The following is a 21657-nucleotide window of genomic DNA, read 5'->3' on the forward strand; positions in this document are numbered from 1 at the left end:
TACTGTGGCGCCATCTCTACGCCACTCGTCAACAACATCAAATCAAACAACTACTGTCAATCATCTCGAAGAAATCGACGCGCTCAGCCAATAGCAGCGAAGAACCCAAATCTCGATTCCAGAGATTTCACGGATTGGAGCTATATATACAACCTCCGACACAACATCGTCGGAGCCGCGGTTCCCCAGGCATAACACCTAGCCTGGCGGAAGATCTTCCCTTTGGTGGTGGTCGAGCCGAATCATCGCTCCCGCTACATTGGTGACCCCGACGTGATTGGAAGCAACCTTCTCCATCATCATCAACTCCAATCCTCAGCATCACTCCTAACTCTGCAAGCAGTCTCACAGCAAGCCAGCAACTGGGTATCGCAGCAGGTCCATCGCAGCCAACTCAACGAGCTTCCTGGTCCTGTCTCCACCCGCACTCACTCTCATCGACTTCAGCGACCGACGCATCTACCGCAGCCCACGCCTGGATCTCTTCGACGGCCGCTCTTCTCTCCAGCGTGGCAGCTCTGCACGACTTCTTCCGGCGCCAACAAGTCGACTTCGCTCTCTACTGTCTCGACTCACCGCAGACTACGAGCAACGCAACGGCTCACTCCTGACTCACTAGGACTTCGAGCAACTTCCGACTCACTGGAAGACAACTGGCACTTGCAAGCTACAACTGAAGCACAGATTGCACAGCAAGATCTCAAGACTTCAGACCTCCGGTCTTGGGGGGGGAGTACTGTGGCGCCATCTCTACGCCACTCGTCAACAACATCAAATCAAACAACTACTGTCAATCATCTCGAAGAAATCGACGCGCTCAGCCAATAGCAGCGAAGAACCCAAATCTCGATTTCAGAGATTTCACGGATTGGAGCTATATATACAACCTCCGACACAACATCGTCGGAGCCGCGGTTCCCCAGGCATAACACCTAGCCTGGCGGAAGATCTTCCCTTTGGTGGTGGTCGAGCCGAATCATCGCTCCCGCTACAACTGTATTAAATGCATATAACTTTGTGTACATAAATAAATAAAGAACAAAAAGCTCAAATATATTTCATTAATTTTATTTTGCCTTTAGATTTTAGCATTATTAAATATTATACTACGCCGAGTTATATATAGTCATAATTACATTTTTCTTACGTGTATGATGTATGTGGGTGGGATTGACTAAAATATCTAACGAATTTGATGAGGCAACGATGTGTTTTGTCGTCGCTTCGCCGGCCGCCCTTTGATCAGGCTGGCGAGCATTAAAAAGGAAAATTGGTCAGCTTTTCGGGTCCGCACGACTGAAAGAGCTTTTAGGATATTCTACTATATAGATAATCTAATAGAGGATCAAAACTAATATCACGCAACCGGTCATATAAATTAATAATTCATAAACAAACTGGATTTTAAAATACCGTGAGAAATGACATATTGGTCTACTGGTGACTAGATTAAATAAAGTGCTATGATTAAAAAGTTTTACTTGAAATATGAGCTTCTATTTTGACTTATTCATTGGGATTGGGATATATTTTAGTAAATCTAAGACTTCATATCAAATAATTTGATATATCTATTTAAACAAATATAAATAATATAATGCAGGGTAAAAGTATCTTAACTTATTTATTTTCGAGCAGTGCTGCCGCTATTTGTAATAATGTGTTCAGAATATTGCGCGTAAACACACTTTTTACGGATTTCCCACTCTCTAAAAGTAACATTCGTCCATAAGAATTGAAGTAGAGGCTTTCTAAACGTTCTAAATCGACTTGGTATTGCCGTCATAAATCTTTTGAGCCAAAGAGCCCTCTAATCTAACGCTTCAACTCAACAAGAAATATACGATCCTTCAGGCTATTTGTACTGCATTCTTACGAAACAGGGTTCAAAGGATTGTTATTTGCAGATGTGATTCTAATACAAATAAACAGTTGCATACTACAAGTACCTATTTCAACACATAAAAATGCTTGTTCAATGCTTCGGATCCTAACCAGACTGCGAAGCTAATTTGATTCATTATTTTATTTTATAAAAGTATTTTATTTTAGCTACCAACAGATAATCTTAAATCCGCAAATTAGAAGATCGTTGAGACTTATTAGAATTTCAGTCAAGTCTACTACTGTAACATTGCTTAGACTTACTCTCCAAGGAACAACTTTACAGCAAGGCTAAAAGCCGAAGTCGGTAACTTCGTTTGAATTTAAGAGATTCGCAGAATATTTAACTAGTATGCTGCGAATTTATTTAATGTTGGCAACGGGTTTTGCTCTGGATAAAACAACGCTCTGGGTAAAACAAAGGAAAGGCGCAGGTAGAAACCGCAGAGCAAATTCTTCCTGAAAATTTTGTTTCGTCTTTGCATGGTCCCGGTTAGGTAGTTATTAAGCTTGAGAGCCCCGGGTCCATTTTTTGTAAACACATGTTCACATAAATATACTAACGTACATTTGAACTGCTCACATAATATGGATTTAAATACTGTTACTAGGTGAGCGGCTACATTTCCTCTGTCTTGTTTGATATTCCATTTTTTATATTTCATGCACTTAGCCCTGTCCCTTGTTCTCCCAAAGTATGCTTTTCTGCTCACCTTTTTTTTGCAATCAATCCACTTCTGCTTTTTCTGTTTTAGTCCATTTCTTGAACCATTCAAATGATAATTTGTAGCATTTTAAATGAATTTTTTGTGAAAGGGAAGGAAGGACAAGTTACATATTATAAAGCCATAATGTTTGTATCTAGAATATTTCTTAATGTCAGTTTTTATCCTGAAAGTTGATTTTCTAATTCTTTACACATCAGTGAGGTATATTTGATTGTAGTACCTGGTATTTGATTGTGGAACAATGTATAAAGAATTTATTCTAAGATCACAGAAGCTTGATTAAGATCAGCGGTAGGTATGTTAATTTATTTATTACAAATTTTATTTAAATGCGAGCTGTGCTCTTTCTTATAGCAGCTTTATGGACATATGACACAATCTGATTAGTCAGCGACAAAAAGCTTCAACAGCTCATAGTTATTGATTCCATATGTACTCATGACCAATATAACATAAGTGCCATAATTTTTTGCAGAGATAGTAAAATATCATCCCTTAATATTTTGTTCAAACATACAAATTTTTGTTTTGTTACTTTAACGGCTACTTTATGCACAAATTATAATGTACGACATTTTCTGCAATAATTATAGGTTCATTTACAATAACTTGAATATTATTCTTCCGTTATTTAAAATGTACATACATACATACATATGGTCACGTCTATATCCCTTGCCGGGTAGACAGAGCCAACAGTCTTGAAAAGACTGAATGGCCGCGTTCAGCTATTTGGCTTAATGATAGAATTGAGATTCAAATAGTGACAGGTTGCTAGCCCACCGCCTAAAAAAGAATCCCAAATTTGTAAGCCTATCCCTTAATCGCCTTTTACGACATCCATGGGAAAGAGATGGAGTGGTCCTATTCTTTTTTGTATTGGTGCCGGGAACCACACGGACGGATTAAAAATGTTCAAGTAAATATTGGTCATCTGATCTAAAATCAATTATCAAATCAAAAATACAATACTCACTAAGATAACCTTATTTATAGATATCTTACTTAACAGCAGCTTCTCATCCTAGATAATCCCAGTATTAAACCTCGTCAGGCAAGCAATTATCACGAATCTGCGGGGATGTAGGAGATTATCACGCCCTGCGCCTATCTATGCTGATTACTGGCAATCTAGTCTAGTCTTTGAGTATTATTAGTCGAGTGGCTAACACAGTGTTTGAGTGTTATAATATTTTGTAGTGTCAAAGCTTTTAAATGAAATTACATATTTGAAAATTATAGAATGTTTGCACTCCTTAAATGTTAAAAAAAAAAATTCGAATTAGGTTACTTTTTATAAATTTTTCGTTTCATCGAAAGACCATGCCAATTTTATTAGAAACGGTTTCAGATTACCTTGGCTTAGTATGATGATAAGTTTAAGATACCGTTAGTGCATGTCACGACGAGACAGAACTATCTAATGAAAATGTAAAGTCGAAACTTGGCGGGTGCTTATTTAGTTTCACACGGCACTGTAATGCATAATAAAGTTGTTAGTAAGCGCAGCACCCAAAGCCATGGCGAGCGGCCAACTTTTCTTGCCAACGATAGCTTTTTAATGATAAACGATTATTTTTGTATTGGGTATAAAGAATATGTACATTATGTAATTGGTGTTTTTAAGCTGAAGATTTATTTCGACGGCCTCTATGGCGCAGCGTTAGTAAGCTTGTCTGTGACACCGGAGGTCCTGGGTTCAAATCCCGGCTAGGGCTTGAGGAGAAAAGAACTTTTTCTGATTGGCCTGATTGTATCTCGTAACACAAGTCTCGAACTTACTTCGAGGCTAACTCAATCAGTGTAATTTGTCGCGAATACGTATAATCTTCATAAAACGAATCTACTGTTGTAAGGTGCTTACTAGAAAAACATATTACAGTCCATACGTGTAATTTTTTACAGAAAGGATGATCAAAATTCCTAACAAAAAATATAAACAAACTACTTTAAACATGTTATGCGCGAGCGGGAGCGATAGTTCGGGCTCGACCGCCACCAAAGGGAAGATCTTCCGCGAGGGTGTGTGTGGGAGGTGTTATGCTTGGGGAACCGGGGCTCCGACGATGTTGTGTCGGAGGTTGTATATATGTTCCAAGCCGTGAAATCTTTGCTTGCACAATCTAGGTTTATCGCTGTTTTTTTTGGCTGATAGCATCGCGTAATTTTTTTTGTTGTTTATTTTGTGACGTGTGGCGTAGAGATGTCGCCGTATGTATTGCATAATAGCACTTTAATGTAATCGTATAGTTCAAAATAACAAAACATATTCATTCTACTTATAAAATATACCGTATTAATTATCTGTACGGTACAGATAATTATATTACATTACGGAAAAAATAAGCACTTTACACACTAAAGGAGGATGTAAAAAACCACGTTTGAAGTCAGATTCCCGATGATACGGAACAATAGGCCATAATAGGTTCCTGTCACGTTTTGCCGAAACGACAATACTCTGTGACGAGCAGGTAAACGCATGCAGGGACGGTTTTTGTCACATCTAGATTATACTCGTTTGAACCCACTTCAAAATATAGTGGGTACAAGTCGTTCGTATTTGGTGCCTTCCCTTTTTTTTGTAAGAGATAATCTTTATAAGTGTTTTTGGTCTTCTTCATGAGTATAGTAAGGTGGTCGTTAGTTAAAGGTGACCAATTATCTAGTAATTAATTTATAAATGTAGATATAAAATTTTTAATAATTTAAAGTTGACTCTATTGCATTTGCTTCTATGTTTAGCCAAGCATCTAGCAAAAACTTTACATTTGTTTTTATCACATAATTAACTTGCATAGTTTTCTACATTAATCTGTTTATCAAATAAATGTAAAATGTTGAACAGCTAAGCTCCAGAAATGTCATGGTTTAAAAATAACCATGTATTTATTTTATCTCAGTCAAAGGGTTTTGTTAATAGGTTAATCTAATAGGAAATGATTTTTAAACCGAAGTATTTTAACACAGTAACCAAATATAAAAGTATCAAGTATACCTATTCATTTCGTTTTTTGTGTAAACTTTAGATAGATATGCGATATTAAGTGCCAATGCCAACCAATATAATAGCTTAGTTTCAGAGATAAAGCATTGAAATGAAATTAAACCTCATTCCGTTATAATGTGAACTACTTTCATTATTTCTTTATGACAATACTTATAATATAGTCATAAAGAAGTAATCAATGTAGACGACTGGTCTATTAAAACAAAAAGTGTATTACACTGTTAACTTATGAAAGTCAATTTGAATCTTGCCAAGGTATTGCACTCGGCTAAATAGAAAAGGTATTTAGTGCTTTTCTATTTATTCCGAGAAGGGTAACAAGACAATTTAATAGCCGAAGACATATTTTATTGTTCCTACTTACTCATTATTTTGATTAATTCTCATAGATTATTCCTGGTTTAATTTCTAGTCGTTAAGTTAAAGGTTCAGGGTACACTAACGATGCTGGTTAGATAAGGTTCCATGCTGGTCTAGTAGCAAATTAAAACGAACTTAAAGAGGCTAGCCAGCGGAGAGCCACCAAAGGAAAAGGTCATAAACTTAAGATTCTTCCATAATCCTAAGGGCTCAACCAGTCTCAATATACTATTTCCAATATTAAGCCACGCAGCTGAACTATTTGCATGTATAGTTGCGAGTAATGATTAGGTAATTTAGTTGGCGTCTATGATATGCAAGTGGTTTGGTTGTTTCACTAACTACCAGTTTAATAAATTTTAGGTATCACCTTACATCTTTATAAAGAGAGGTTACCTAGACGAAACACTGATAAACCTAGAGGTCATCTGAGTAATAAGTTTTAAGTGGGTACATATGTTATGAACGTATTTATTTTAAGAAATGATTACTTATGACCGCATTTCAGTCACCTATCAGATAACAAAATTTTGTAATTATTTGGCTATTTAATAGTTAGGTATTTGATCATCTAAAGTTGTATCTAATCTTCATTAAAGATCATAAAATCGTTGACATGATGTGAATTTTAGAAAACAGATATCGGAAAATACTCGTATAACACGCGTATTCGATAGGTAAAATAACTTATTTTCTTCGGATATTTTGGTAAGTAAATCCTAAAGCTACAATGTAAAAAGTTATGCTTGAAAACCTATCAATTTTCATAAATTGTGCTGCATAACTTAGAAACAACCGCAACGCCCATATCTACAAGATTGATGGACGAGCTTGCGTTTGTTCTGTACAATAATACTTTGTATAACTTTGTTACACCCATATATAATACAAAGTTTATGAAATTCGACTGTTGAGAATAACAATTGGTGTTGTTACCTGTATGAGTCATTTGAATTTCGAATCATCAACGGTTATTTTTTTTACCATCGCTAGTAGGATGACCAGTTTTTCTGTTTTTATCGCACTTTTCGAAGCGTGGATCGAGAGAAAGGGAAGGGAAGTTGGTATGCGTCAACCGGTGCGTCGCCTCCCGCACTAGCCGGCATTCGCGTCGCGCGTTCTGCTCCTACGGCCGTACGGATACTCTTCAGATGAATCTCGCGAGTGTTACTTTGTGAATAACTTAGTGACTCCTGGATGTTTCGTGTTTAACGATGGGTGCGCTACTAGTGTTGTTAATTGTGATGTGCGCGGGCTCTCTAGCCGCCGAAAGGAAAATGACTATCGCGGAAAAACTTCGACAGGACGCGGATCTATCACAGGTATTTGAAACTTTTGCATAAGTTTAAAACGAGAGAAACTAGTCACATTAACTGTGATTTTGGTTATTATTTTGAAATATCATAAAAAGATGTTTTGGCGTTGGACACGACATGATTCGTCTGTCGAATCATCGATTCTTTGCAATCCGAATTATAAATCAATACGCTTAAAACTAAACAAAAGTGTTATATTAAAAAAAAATCGAACGTAAAGATTTTATTTGAAATAAAAAAAGTGTAATTAAATAACGTTTTTTGATTTTTTACTGTTACTAATTTACTTCTGTATTGATCAAATTGAAACATTTAACGTACATATGTACTGTTTAAATATTTCTTTTTATTACTTTTGGCTTCCAAAGTGTCATTTTAGGTTTTATAGGTAGCCCTAAAGAGCAGTCGTTCTAATAGTTTACCACCTAATTAGACGTCTACTTATAGTACGGTGACCTAGCAGTCATCATTTTTCTGATATAGTCGAGAAACCTGGGGGCCAGCTATGACCATGATCCTAGATCTTAAGTCAGGTTTTTACACGAAGTGACTCCCCTCCGAAGCGAAAGTTTGTAGAGTATCTAACCCATATCGTGATATTCATGATGGTAACATAACTATGTACCTCATGTGCAGGTTTCCTCACGATATTTCCTCTTTCCATAGGAGTATCCGTTAATATTCAAACTAAAGTTATACAACCCAGACAAGAGCCTTTGGTAGGTATGACCACGCTAGGAGTTGTCATATAATATTTACGTACGCACTATATTATTTATTTATTTAAAACTTTATTAAGCCTCAAAGGTACAATAGGTGGACTTAATGCTAATCACATTCTTTAACAGTTAACCTATAGAAAATAGCAAACAGCTAAATAATTCATTGTCAATATAAGATATCAAATAAAAATAATGTAAAACCTAAATTAAGCTAGCTGATCCAGAGCATGATGGACAGGGAAGTAATAGCAAGTACCAATAGTAATAGGTAGGTAGGTACTACCTATGATTAACATTAAATACCTAGTTCAATAGTGAAAAAAAAATCTAAATAAAAAAATTCCCTAATGAGATCAATACAGAACTTTTTAAAAATCTTAATATTCTGTAAAATTTAGATAACGAACAAAGATAGTAAAACAGGTATTTACTTATATTGAAACCAGTCCTTAAAAGCACTTAAAACTATGTCCTTGGTAAGATATTTCCATAGTGTTACTCACAAAATTATTAATAGATAGTAATGATATTGACCGCCTCATATCTGCCTTTACCTATATAACCAAAACGCAGAAAAAAGAAAAATGTTTTCTAATAAGGCAAAAAAATTAAAGCGGACATAGTTATCACACATTTTTAAATTATTTAACATTAAAAAAAATTAAAGCGGACATAGTTATCACACATTTTTAAAGATTATTACGATTTAAATACTTACTAGCTTTTGCCCGCGACTTGGGCCGCGTGATGGTGAGTGGGTTTCCGTCGTCGTATATCGTCCTCTCTTAACCTCTCTTCCCCCTATTTTCTCTATTTCTGTACAATTTCATCAGAATCGGTTCAGTGGTTAAGGTGTGAAAGCGTAACAGACAGACAGAGTTACTTTCGCATTATAACATTTTTAGGGATAGGGATTTGGAAACTAAAAAAAATATATAATTATAAATTTTCAACTGAAAATACGCATCAATTTTTCAGCGCAGGGTTAAATTTGGTTTTCATTAATTTATATACCAGATTGGAACTGTTTTGTGAAACATAACACCAATTAATTAAAGCCTAACTGAATTATATACCTGTAATGTAATTAAGATACGTTTGATCAATATGCTATCTACTATTATCTATTTATCTAAATTAAAACACTAAACAAAATTTGGTTGCAATAAATGATTGATGAAATATGAATCGTCACAGTAGCACTTGAATACTTTTGTTTAGAAATTTCTCATTAAATAATAATGTTTAATCTGCATAATTCTAAACAACAGCTGCGGTTAATTATTGCGAAAGGGATAATCGCTGACCATCTGTCCTCACCAGTGACTCATTGCAGTGCAAACCTGTGGTTGCACCCTGCCTTGTCTGCTTTTCGCAAATGATCGTTATTCTTTTGTTCCCACGATTCTTTCACTTTCCAATACGAGAATGAAATGTAGCAAAAATGATGGATAATTCAATTGGTGAAGCATTCTTTCTCATACCTCTGTCTAGGTATTTCTTACTTACATTTATCACGTCTTGATATCTCATTGACTCATGTGGTAGAGTTTTAGTAACATATTTAGGATTTTGTAACAGTAAAAAAAAGTGCGTTAGTTATTTAGAAAAGTCATTTTTTTCGTCAAATTATCAAAGGAAAGGCTTTTTTACACCTGAGATTCATCTCATAGGCGATGGGGACACTTCATACTTCACTTCACTTTATCTTTCGAGTATCAATTCGATCGTTCGACCATCGTGTCATCTTCGGGAATCATGACGGCTAGTTCGGTCTGCCCCGTAAAGGCGAAAGATGTGATATGTGTGAAAAAGACCACATTATCTCTTATAGGGACAGTCAAAATTTTCTAAGGCTATGTTAGCTGTAAAAAATATGCTAAATATTATCACATGAACCAAGCAATTGCTTCAAGCAAGCATTAGGAAATAAATGTGGGAATACACTAAGATGAGAAAGATATAATATTAATTGACCTTTATTCACAAATAACGTTGGTTCAAACATAAAGGAACATTTAAAAAAAGAAAGAATATTTATGTTACGAGACGGTCCCTGGTTGCATAATTGAGCTCTTGATTCTCAAATGGCCGCATCCGTTTGTCTTGAAGTGCATCTTCTTTAGCCCAGTGATTTCAAGTTTAATATTCATATTTTATTGTAACTACCTTGACAATCTCCTTACCGTCCTAGTGGAGGTTAGGATAAGGACCTCTGTCACAAGAGTGTCAAGTTTAATTGATCCTTTTATAAGTATACGTATAATCTAACATTTTTAAGTATTATTTATATACATAGATGAAGTAGTTAATTTTTATAATATTTTCTTATTTTATAGCTCTTATATTTTTTTGAAAGTGACAATAATGTGATTTGTCAACAAATCATTTGTTTCAAAATTGTAAAAATTAATCTTGCCTATACTTAAATTCGCATACTTATACATACTATGGAGGAGCACAAAGAGGAACATTTAAATTTTATGGTAGCTCTAAAATACTTTTTATGTTGTTGATAAATTGATCCTTCACGCAAAATACCATATTTTTTTTTATTATGTGATCTAAAAGTGTCGTCGATGGTGTTCATAAAATATTTTCATTTCTGAGCTATTGATTTTAGATAAGTAAACATACACTGTTTTATGTTGAATTCTGATAAAAAATATTACTTTTCTATTTAATAAAATTATGTATAATGCGTTGTTGACTTTGCTTAAATAAAGAATCCTTAGTGTTATACCTGTTTTTCCAAAAACATGAAATTTACGGATACTTACTTATATCATAACTTATATTGTAAGTTAACTTATATATAATTACTCACTTTAATGAAAAAAACTGTTTGTTACTGACCATCAAACAATGTTCGTTATTACCTAGCAATTGGAAGGTACTCAGAATTAAAAGAGCAGTTGATGCTTGGAGCAAACGATGAGCGCTCATCTTACGCGCTTCCTCCGTGGGGTAATTATCGAGACAACTGCTCCCTTTGTCAATCAACGGATAATTTAATTTCATCCAAACTTCCTTTGTAGAGATTATAGAGTATATCGAGTTACCTTACCGAGAACCGATTATTTGGATTAAGTAATAGCCGAAACAACGACGGTTATTTAATTAAAATTCGGCCTGTGTTCTGTTAATATCAGTAATGGTTGTGTGGTGTGTCTGTAAACACTTATAAACTATATTTTACTATTCTGTCGTTCAGGTTTTTTTTTAATAATTATAAAAATATTTTATATGTCAAATAATATTGAGAAGAAACACAAAATTTTTACTAAAGTATTGTTTTCATGGCTTTACTCAACAGGAATACGAACGCTGACTGCGAAATTTTGGAAAAAAATGTTTTGATTAAAATTGTTTTGCGTGTCATATACGGGCTACGAGATTTTTAGCGCACATTGTAATGTTCATCTGAAGCAAATCTAAAGTATTTTAATAACTCGTGTCCCCGTACAAGCGAACGCTCCTTATTTTATAAAATTAAATTCCTAACAAATTGGAGTTGTATTTTTTGTTAATAAAACAGCTCATAAGGGCAACAGTAAACGTTGGGAATGACGGTTTATTTTTGCTCTCAATTTTGAGTTGAAAATGTATAAATAATTTTAATGGCTTTTTCTATTTTCTGCAATTACAAATACGATTTGATCACAACTAGTTTATTCAATCAAGATATAAAAGGCATGTCTATTTTTATTCATATTTTATGTTTCCAAAATGTGTGTAATGATCATCTATATTAGAAATTAAGGAGCTATACTAATGTTACTTTTGATGTCAGATTCCAATCTAGCTAGATATAACGTGGTATATAAAAAATAGCCAGGACATAGAATTAATAAGTAGGGCATGGATTATGAAAACAATGGATAGGGTCTCTGACCAAGATGGACTATTTAAAAAAAATCCAATTCCAATCTTACATTTAAGTTAACACTCATGCAAAGTCCTACATCTGTTAGTCTTTTATCGTACGTGTTCAATAAAAAATGTACTTACTAATGAATTGGAGGAATGACGATAAACTTTTGTATTCAAAAGTTTTTCCTCACAGTTTTGCTTGTTATGACTTTATTACTTCTCCTGCAGTTACAAGTTCCCGTCAGAAATAGTTATAATGCCTATATTTTTTCTGGGTAACATATTCAAAAAAACATATCTTATCTAGTTCTTTTTAATTGCGTCTTTCTGTCTTTCGTAACTTTTTTACCTTTTAGTTATTTTCTTAAATCTTATGTCCTATCAATAAGACAATAGTCAGCTATTTCTCCCTGTTTTAGTAGACAGTGAGCTATTGAGTATAGTAGTTTTTTCTTTTTCTTATAGTGCAATAAAGAGTCTATCTATCTATCTATACTTTGACCTTATTATTAATATTATGAAGAATTAAATTACACATTTAAAACAAGAAATTTCTTATATTTTACAAATTCACTCCTTGCATAATTGAAATATACTGTCAATGATGATGGTTCTAATGTAATAGCGCCAGGCTGCGAACAATAAAAGGCTCAATGGAAACGTTACGGGTGTCTCTCAATCATTTTTCAGAGTGTTATTTTATAGCGTAGTGAACTCCTCTTCGATATTCGTTAATGTTTTTATCGGGAATTGAACCCGATATTACATTTAGCACTTAAATAAATATTAATTTTTGATCGCGTTGTAGCTGTAGATTTATATTTTCTTTACTTGATTGAGCAAATTTTTATTGAGAATATGTGTACTAAGCATTTGAGAAAAAGAAATACTTCGATAATAATAATAATCTCTGGAAATCTGAATATATAACGATTTCTTTAAAATCTAATGTCCATCCGTTCATTTCCTGCGTTCCTAGACGACGACACACCAATTGGTGGGGAATTCAATAAAGAGATGCGGGCGTGCGTGCCGCATATACCGATTATGTCATTTTTATTCCTCGTTCGTCACTTTATCACCTGATCCATGCATAATGTGGTAACGTCTTCTGACATTAAGACGTGACCGTTTTTAGTAGCCGGCATCGACGTACTATTCATACCATAGGACAATGTGAACTCTGCTTAATCACAATAAGCACAGTTTTTTTTAAGGATTAGTAGAATAGAACGATTTTTGTAAAATGGCTCATAAAAGATATTTTTTTCTCATTTGTGAATCTTGAAAGTAATTAGTTGATTGAAGGTAGCCGGCATTAAATTTTAGTCCCTTTGGATTATAACTTCCTTTTTGGGACCAATTATTTGGCGAGTAATCACGAATCGTGCATTAAACTTGTCTCGTCCATTCGTTCATGATTAATTCAGTGCAATGAATGTGCATTCTGTTAATTTTAATTGTGAATCTGCATTTGCAGTGATATTTTAATCGTCCGTTGATTTATGAATAATATTGCTGTTTCCATTTGCGTTGTTATATAGGTAGGTACCTATATAATATTTAGTAAGTTGTTTATGAATAGGTTACACAATGACAGTCTGAATTAAGACGAAATGCTTTTAAATAATAAACTTAAAATACAATTTTGTTTTTAATGCTAAAAAAGGTATTTCGAGTTAGTGAATTATTATACTTACATGTGGGACCATAAATTAACTTAACAATTATTTGAAATAGGTAAGTTGGAAAGTGAGGGAACATTATTCAGTTTCAATGAAATATATCTTTCGGAGGAAGTACTCAGATTATGAAATCTCCAAATTTCATTCTTATGAATTCCTTCCGATCCTTGCATACTTCTTTTGCTTCCTTCACAATCTCTTCATACCAGTTTATCGATGAATGGTATTCGTGACATTTATTAAGCATTTGTTCAATAGGTCACATTCAGGTAACTGTAAGTCCAGGTTTCCTCGCGATGTTATGTGTAACCGTGATCAAATACAAGTCAGGTTCTCCAGCAAAGTTGGCGGGGGTAAGATGGGAGTTACTTCGTGTACAAACCTAACTCGACCCAGTCTAGGATCATGGTGGTACAGGCGCACCCTAGTCTCCTCTCCAGAAAGTTAAGGATATAACCGGGACTAACGCCTGTTAAAGAAGTTGTAGGTACACAAATAAATAAATACAGCTTTCCCATATTAAAAAATAATAATAATTTAATTAAACTAATGCGTAAACTTTTCATGCGTCATGTACCAGGAAGAACAAATTAATATTCGGGACGCCCACTGATGCGTAGTTAAGTAATGACAATTGTCGTTGGGGTCCCAGGGCCGATCTCGTGAATATAAATTTTCTTCTGGGAATGGGATCCGGACCTCTAAAATGGAAGACAAACGAAGCACATCTAGTTACGCACCCATGGACAAATAATAGACACATACAATTCATAAGTACACTAACTAAATTTATATAATACGTGAAACAATATAATGTAACCTAGCTACATTATACCTTTTGTTTCGTTATTCTTAGAATAGGTCGTAGTCGTAATAATTAACGGTAGATACAATAACGTGCTATAAAAGGAAAAGGAAATGACAGAAATTAATGTTATTAATGCGATAAATATGGCTGCTTGTGTCACTCACGCCGATCGAGGGACTTTTCAGTCGTGATTAAGTGGTATCACGTTAATAAATGTACGAGTATATTAAATATTCAGTACGAGCAAGTATGTCACAATCACGACTTTGCTGTGCAGGCCGCCTGTAACTATTATTAATATGTCTTGATAATTTTTTTTGCTCAGTATGTATTCCGCAAAAAAGGAAATTTAAATAGTGAGGATATTTTAATCCATTTTTACAATTTAACCGGTACAAAACCATAAGCACATGGTACTTAGTTTAGCTAAGGTAAACTATCCAAGTGAGACAGTCATTGCATACAAACTTTAATTTTCTTCTCCTATTATTATTATTGCAGTGATAAAATCAAATTGCTAATATATATATTTAACTATTGTATTAGCCAAAACTTTTTACTTGTGGACGAAAATTTAATTATTATATTAAAAAAAAGCAATAACCAAAATCCTTGACCGATTTTAAGTATCTTCGAGAAAAAGGCTTTTTGAATATATTGTTTTTCTTTTCATTCTTTTTATACACGCAATTTAAACGGTGCCATTAGCAGTATAGTACCTTTAAGTGACGTTCAGAGTGGATCCAATAATGTTCGGGTAGCCAGGAGAGGCACATAACATGTTCCTGTCACGTGTCGATTCCGGGATGGGTCGCGCCTTCTTTATATTCACCGTTGTCGGCATCGGAAATAGCTTATAGCGTTACCACAAATATCGAAGGTATCTTTTGGAGAACGTATGTAAGAGAGAGATTGTTGTTGATGCTTTTATAAATACCCAAGGAAGCTGATTAAATAAGTAGATGAGCTAGCTAGCTTCTTAATTTCCGAAAAAATACATTTTTATCTTAAACTCAGCTTGATCTCTTGAATGTTTTCCGAGTAGAGATATAAGCGTTAATGTGCAAAAAACAATAAAGTGATATGCAAAGATCTGATTCCTATTTGAAGCGACTTATCTAATAAATTTAAGTAGATTATGTTATTTTTTGGAAAGGATCCTATTGTTAATAAACACCATCTCAAAAAAATCCAAATTTGAGTACCTACAAAATATGTGTAAAGTTATTGACTAAAATATATTTTATTTACCGCAGCATAGTCGGCTGTTATTTCCCAGGTCGGATGCAGGAACTCCCTCTAGCATGACCGTAATGAAAGCCGTTCCGTTTGCCAAGCGTTCATTACGGACTAAAGAAATCACTACCTTTCCAACGCCAACTTTCGAGACACCGATTTGATAATAAACGATTTGATTTAAGAAATCGCGTAAAATTTAATATTCAGTCAATTACCATTCTAGGGGAATTTGGGGAATTTTTTTTAGTGCACTCCAAAATTACACAAGGAACCTATATGCAAAATCAGTCAGTTACTCCTACCTATTTACCTAAGAGTTTTATACAATTAAGTATATAGATAAATTGTTTGTACTTGGCTATTTTGACAAGATTCCCATTACCCGATCGATGCTAAATATAACCCGGCACGGAAAAATTCGAATTCCATTTTCCGAAACATATCCTTTTAAAAAGATCTGAGAAGATGACATATGGATTGGACAGGCGAACGGCTTTGATATAGAGTACCATTATTATTGGGTACGGAATCTTAAAAAAATCATGACAAAATAAGGTTTCTATAAAAGGGAAATTGAGCCGGCATTTACGTTTTACCGGATTGACACTGGCGAAGCACCTACATTTCTATTGGATAAACATGTATTTTTACTGGCATTGGTACTACATTAGTTCTAGTGTATATTCAAGAAAAAATAATAATACAATAGATTTTTAGACAGACTTATAAATAAGATGAAATCAAAAGTATATTTATCTTCATAATACTTAGTGATAATATAAGAGCGTGTATTTCATATAACTAGCGAGTGGTTGATGTGTAAGTTATTTATAATTCAACAACTTCAAAGCTTGGTAGGAACCGCAAAAGGGTACGTCAAAAGTTAATTCTGCTGTCGACTGCTGCCCACTATAAATATGATAATATCTAGTATTATGGTCTGTATAAAGAGTTGATGAAGTGTTCTCGATGTAATAAAATGATTGAGTAGGTAACAGATTTGTCAGGTTAACTTATGAAATATGTGAGGCTTATGTCCTTTCTCTGTGTTTCTAACTCCCTAATATTTTCTAGGCCTCAGCTTAGCAGCTCAGCCTTAGCTTGAAATACCCTCTGCCTTTGATTGTAGATGTAGACTACTGTTATACATTATAGATGTACCACGATATGGTCGAACGTGCTTTGAGGTCATTAGGCTTGTACCGAATTTCTTATGGCTTGACATTTCGAAATAATATCGTGCAGGCCAAATTTTAAGCGACAATTTGAGAAGCAAAAAACTTGGTAATGTCAGCTCGTCAAATACTGCTTCTACTCAATTTTCTGGTGTTTAAGATATATATTCTTTTCCCTCGTAATACGACCAAGTTATGATGACTAAATTGTGGCCGACCTCGTTGTTACGGGTCGTGAGTTCGAATCTGAATTTGTACAGGAAGTGTCATTACCAAAATGTATGTCAGTGTGCCCATGAGTGCTTTATTCAGAGGATTGAAGACAGTGCGTCTTTTATAAAATTATCGTTGTTTATTTATGGTAGAAGATTGGTCTAACAAATGCGTAATAATTTTTACATGCATTTTCATCTGACGCATAATTATTAAAGTACCTATAATTTTAAATCTGTGCCCTCTGGTTTAACTAGCTAGACTAGGTCAAGCTTTGCCAATGGGTGTGGTGTTTACCATTATTCATTTAACTTTGATAATGACGACGATGTCTTGGGACATCTGCGGGGCTAGCATTAGCAGGTTATTGTTCTATTTGTACACTTAATGTTAGTATGTTGACGCCTTAAGTATGACAAACCTGAGTATATCCGAGTCCGCACATTCATGATGTTGTCCACCGACACCGCTATCACGTCTGTTTCATCCTTTACATATCACGCCCACGCAATGTGGAAATATAGCGTGGGATGTAGTTTAAAGGATTTATATTCGCATACAGGAAATTTTGTATAGCGTCGGTGGTCGAAAGGCTAAGATGCCCGGCTAAAATGCGCAAGTAATGCGTATGGTTTTAATAACATTAAGGTCCAGATGTTACCGGAACTAACTGACTGACATATTGGAACATGGTTACATATCCAGTTGCCTGACGCTATCCCAGTGTGTTTTCTTAAAATATTTTCTTCGTCATAAAAGCATGGGTAAGTAATCAAAAGAACTCAGAGAAGAGAAGAGTCGTTGGTACAAGTTTGATTAACGTAGATAAATTGAATGCATTATCATTATAAAAAACGATGCAAAAATGTAAATGAAATTAAAAAGTAAATAATTTTCTTCAAAATAAGTGTAGCCTGCATACTGTGCTTTGTGAAAATAAACGACTGTTTATTAGACTTTAGCATTGCAATTTACTTCAAGAGCGTGTTATTTGCTGAGTTGTCAAGCGAAGTATGTAAACGTGCGAAGACGATGTCAGATTTAAACAAAGACATATTTTTTTAAATGAGATAAACGTAATGGTGTATTTTAATGAAATTGCATAGACAATAGGTAACAGTTGGTGATTTAAAGATTAACATATACTAATAAAAATCACTTTAGTTCCTACCTAAAGGATCAAGATTCATTTGTTGTGTTATTTTGACCACTTTAGTGGCGCTTCATCGCCAATATAGTAGGGCCACCTTACATATAGCATTAAAACTATATCTAATTTAACAAAACAAATCTATATAAAATGCTGATTTGATGAGACGCGGTTATTGTTTATATTAAACAATTCAATTGAGAGATTTAATTAAAAATTATCAAACGACATAGTTAATTAGTTACATTACATAACAACATAGTTATTTATTTTTATTTTAGTTACGAAATATTATCATATTTCCCACTGTTCTTTGCTTGCTAACTGCAGGCAACAGTTGGATAAAAGGACAAAAGGAATGCGCAAAACTGTTTGCACTTTGCTAAACATTTACAACTGGTCCTGATTTACGTCGTTGGTATGGAAATTAATATTTATGTTAAATGCATAAGACGACATTAGTATTTTTAATTTAATTTTCACATCTGTAAAAGTGACAAACATAATTTCTAATACCTTATTGTAAAAAGTTTGAATTAAACCAACGAAAGATGTTTGAACAAAAAATTTACGTTTTATATATTTAAGTCCATCGTCGCTAATGTTAGTCGACAGTCGTTCGTTTTAATGTAATGTGAACTTGATGGTATCTGTACAACACTACGGATAACACGAAGGGTCCCGTCTACATCTACTGATTTTAAAATGCGTGCACGAACCATTAAATCCGTCATCAGCATCGATTTACGACCGTCACCCTACCAATAAAAGTTGATGAGCCGTGATCAGTATGCCAAAACTTCCACAATGTGGCAATAAGTCGATGTTATTACTTGCGATTGCCAACGCATAGATAAATGGTCTAAGCAGATAATATTTGCTATATTGAATTCCTAAATTACAATCACAGATGCCTTATTAGAGGAGTCATATTTACTCAAACATCTGATCTATCATGCTTGTATGAACAAATTTATGAACTTCAAAATAATTCATATCCTCATACAGGTAAGATATTCTTATATCCATACTAATATTATAAATGTGAAGGGAGTTTGTTTGTTACTTCTTTACAGTTAAACTATTGAACTGATCTGCATGAAATTTTGCATACATTTAGTGTGAAGTAAGGAGAAGGACAAAGGGTACTTTTCATGCGGGCGGAGTCGTGGGCGTAAGCTAGTAGAAAATAAATGATGACGGGTATTCATTTTAATATAATTCGTTTCTACTCATATGGAATAATCAGATTTGTTGTCAAAGCAAGTGCAGACAAAAACTGTAAGTAATTAAAAATCCTCTTTAAAATACATTCTAAAGGTGAGTAAAAAATTTTCTAGTAGTTTTTTATTTAATTTTTTTTTGTCATCCTTAGCATAATGGTTAATTAGAATTCTGTGAACTCTGTTGAAAATTCGCGGATATAAAAGCAGACATTTGGGTAGGCATTTGCCATTCCTTTTCTAACCGGCGACGTAAATAGCTCGCCGATTAGAGAATTAGCAATTTAAATGACCACCACTAACTAGCCTTTCTCGTTTGGGGTTGCCATGCGTGGTCACATCGTCGGGGCCGTTCGGTAGAAATTAATTGATGAACTGACTATAATGAATAGGTACATCGCAAGTGTGAAATGACTACATTCATTCATGTTTTTTAATGTAGACAATGTGCATTCATCCATGATTTAGATTTAAGAGATCTATATTAATAAATTGAAGTCCCATGATAATGCTGCAGTGTAGTTTGTTCCGCCGCTTCTTCTACACATGCGCTTTGGAAGTCGTAGTAGTTATAATTAGATTTATGTGATGTGACGTCAATAAGTGATACCTTGTATCCAATTTTGAAAATAAATCTATTCTATTCTATTCTTAATTAAAATGAAGAAAAAGTTGTTGAACTACTTTTATTCTTGAAAACAGGTTCATTTAGAATATAAGTAATATTTAATTAGTCCGAAACAGTGTATTTACTTGAAAATCTTTTATTTCAATACGTATATCTACGAGTTTTTTAAATTTGTAATAGTTATTGAAAAAGTATTTCACAAACAACACTTTTTGGTCAATGTTATCTCTATAAATAGAAAAATACAGCTTTTTCATAGAGAGCCTGTTTCCATAAAAATGATAAAACATTTAAATTATCAGCAGGGACCAGGGACACATTGAGCCTGAATGGAACGACCTCCCGACACAAAAATACAATTAAGCAAAGGGCAAAATGTCAATGAAATATCGTTTGTGTTGCCATATGTCATATAAAAGATTCCCCATTTCGCTCTGCAGTAGGCATGCAGTTATCATGAAGCTTCATGTTGCAAATATTATTGTTACTGATTAGGAGAAGTATACATTTTTTTTAACTTTAGTGAAATGAGCTTTTCGTTTTTTGTAAAGTTTCAGCAAACGAATAGATAAGGCGACGATGCTTTTTGGCAGGAATCCAAACGTAACATTATCATGTGGTAACATTTATGGCAAAGATTTGACGTTTGCATTATTAAAAAAAAAATTAATCATTCGTTTTCATTACCTACTATTTTAAGTGTAGGCATGCCAATAGAATAGAAATAATAGCCAATTATGTTAGTTTTACCCATGATACAGAATGAATGTTTTAAACAAATGAACAATAATCAAATTGTTTCTGTCTCCGCACAATCAATTAACCGACAAAGTGAGGTTACATTTTCCATTCCCAATTAATGATTAATAATGCTATGAATCAGAAATTCGACATCACGAATTCCGGATTGACTGAATTTGGCATATATAAATAAGGGAAAACACATTTTTGCGCGAATATGTACATATTTGGTGTTATCATATTCGAATAAAATACCGATGATTGTTACTGTATTGGATTCATCATTTAACTAATCCATTCCTAACGATACTGTATTCTGTGTATAATTGTGAACTAGGTACCTATAATTATAATAGCATTTACTCCCTGCTTCGTCCTCATGAATTTAACGCTACCTATGAAAGAATAGGTCTTTCGCAAATCCCACGGGAGCTATACTTTTTACCGGGATGAAAGGTAAGTATCTCATGTCCATCTCCAGACCCTTAATTCTATATTATTGGAATGAGACAGTTGGGATTTTTTTTGCATGTTCCCAGTCTTACCCTACTCTACTTTGTTGGTCTCTGATATAATTTTTGCCACTTATATCGGGGTAATGTGAACTATGAACTTAGTGGGAAACTTATATATGCTGTTGTCTACTAACCTTTTTCTTTCCAAGTTATAACTTGGACCCTTCAAGTTAAGTAGGTTAACGTTGTTTCCCAGAACAATGCAACAAAGCTGACGATCAAAATTAATGAAGTTCCAACTGAACAAACTTAGATAATATTGAACAACGGTGTGTAGAATTAGAACCTTTAACGGAGTTTACACAAACTTTGCCTTAATGAGATTTTTTTTGCTCTTGAGAAGCAATTGCTGATTTATTCGAACAAATTTTAAACTTAAATGTTCAT

At 34.1% G+C, this 21657-nt stretch overlaps 1 protein-coding gene across 1 annotated transcript in view; it reads left to right on the forward strand.

The window, feature by feature from the left end:
- The first annotated feature begins 7104 nt into the window (after positions 1-7104).
- The window catches only part of LOC106134644 (fasciclin-1), a 56091-nt gene continuing 41538 nt past the window's right edge, over positions 7105-21657 (forward strand). Inside the window, exon 1 of the mRNA XM_013334739.2 lies at positions 7105-7304. Within this exon, the coding sequence (XP_013190193.2) occupies positions 7197-7304 (108 nt within the window). The 5' untranslated portion in view covers positions 7105-7196. The remainder of the gene's footprint in view (positions 7305-21657) is intronic.

The sequence above is a fragment of the Amyelois transitella genome, chromosome 9 (genome assembly GCF_032362555.1).
Source record: "Amyelois transitella isolate CPQ chromosome 9, ilAmyTran1.1, whole genome shotgun sequence".
Taxonomy (NCBI): Eukaryota; Metazoa; Arthropoda; class Insecta; order Lepidoptera; family Pyralidae; genus Amyelois; species Amyelois transitella.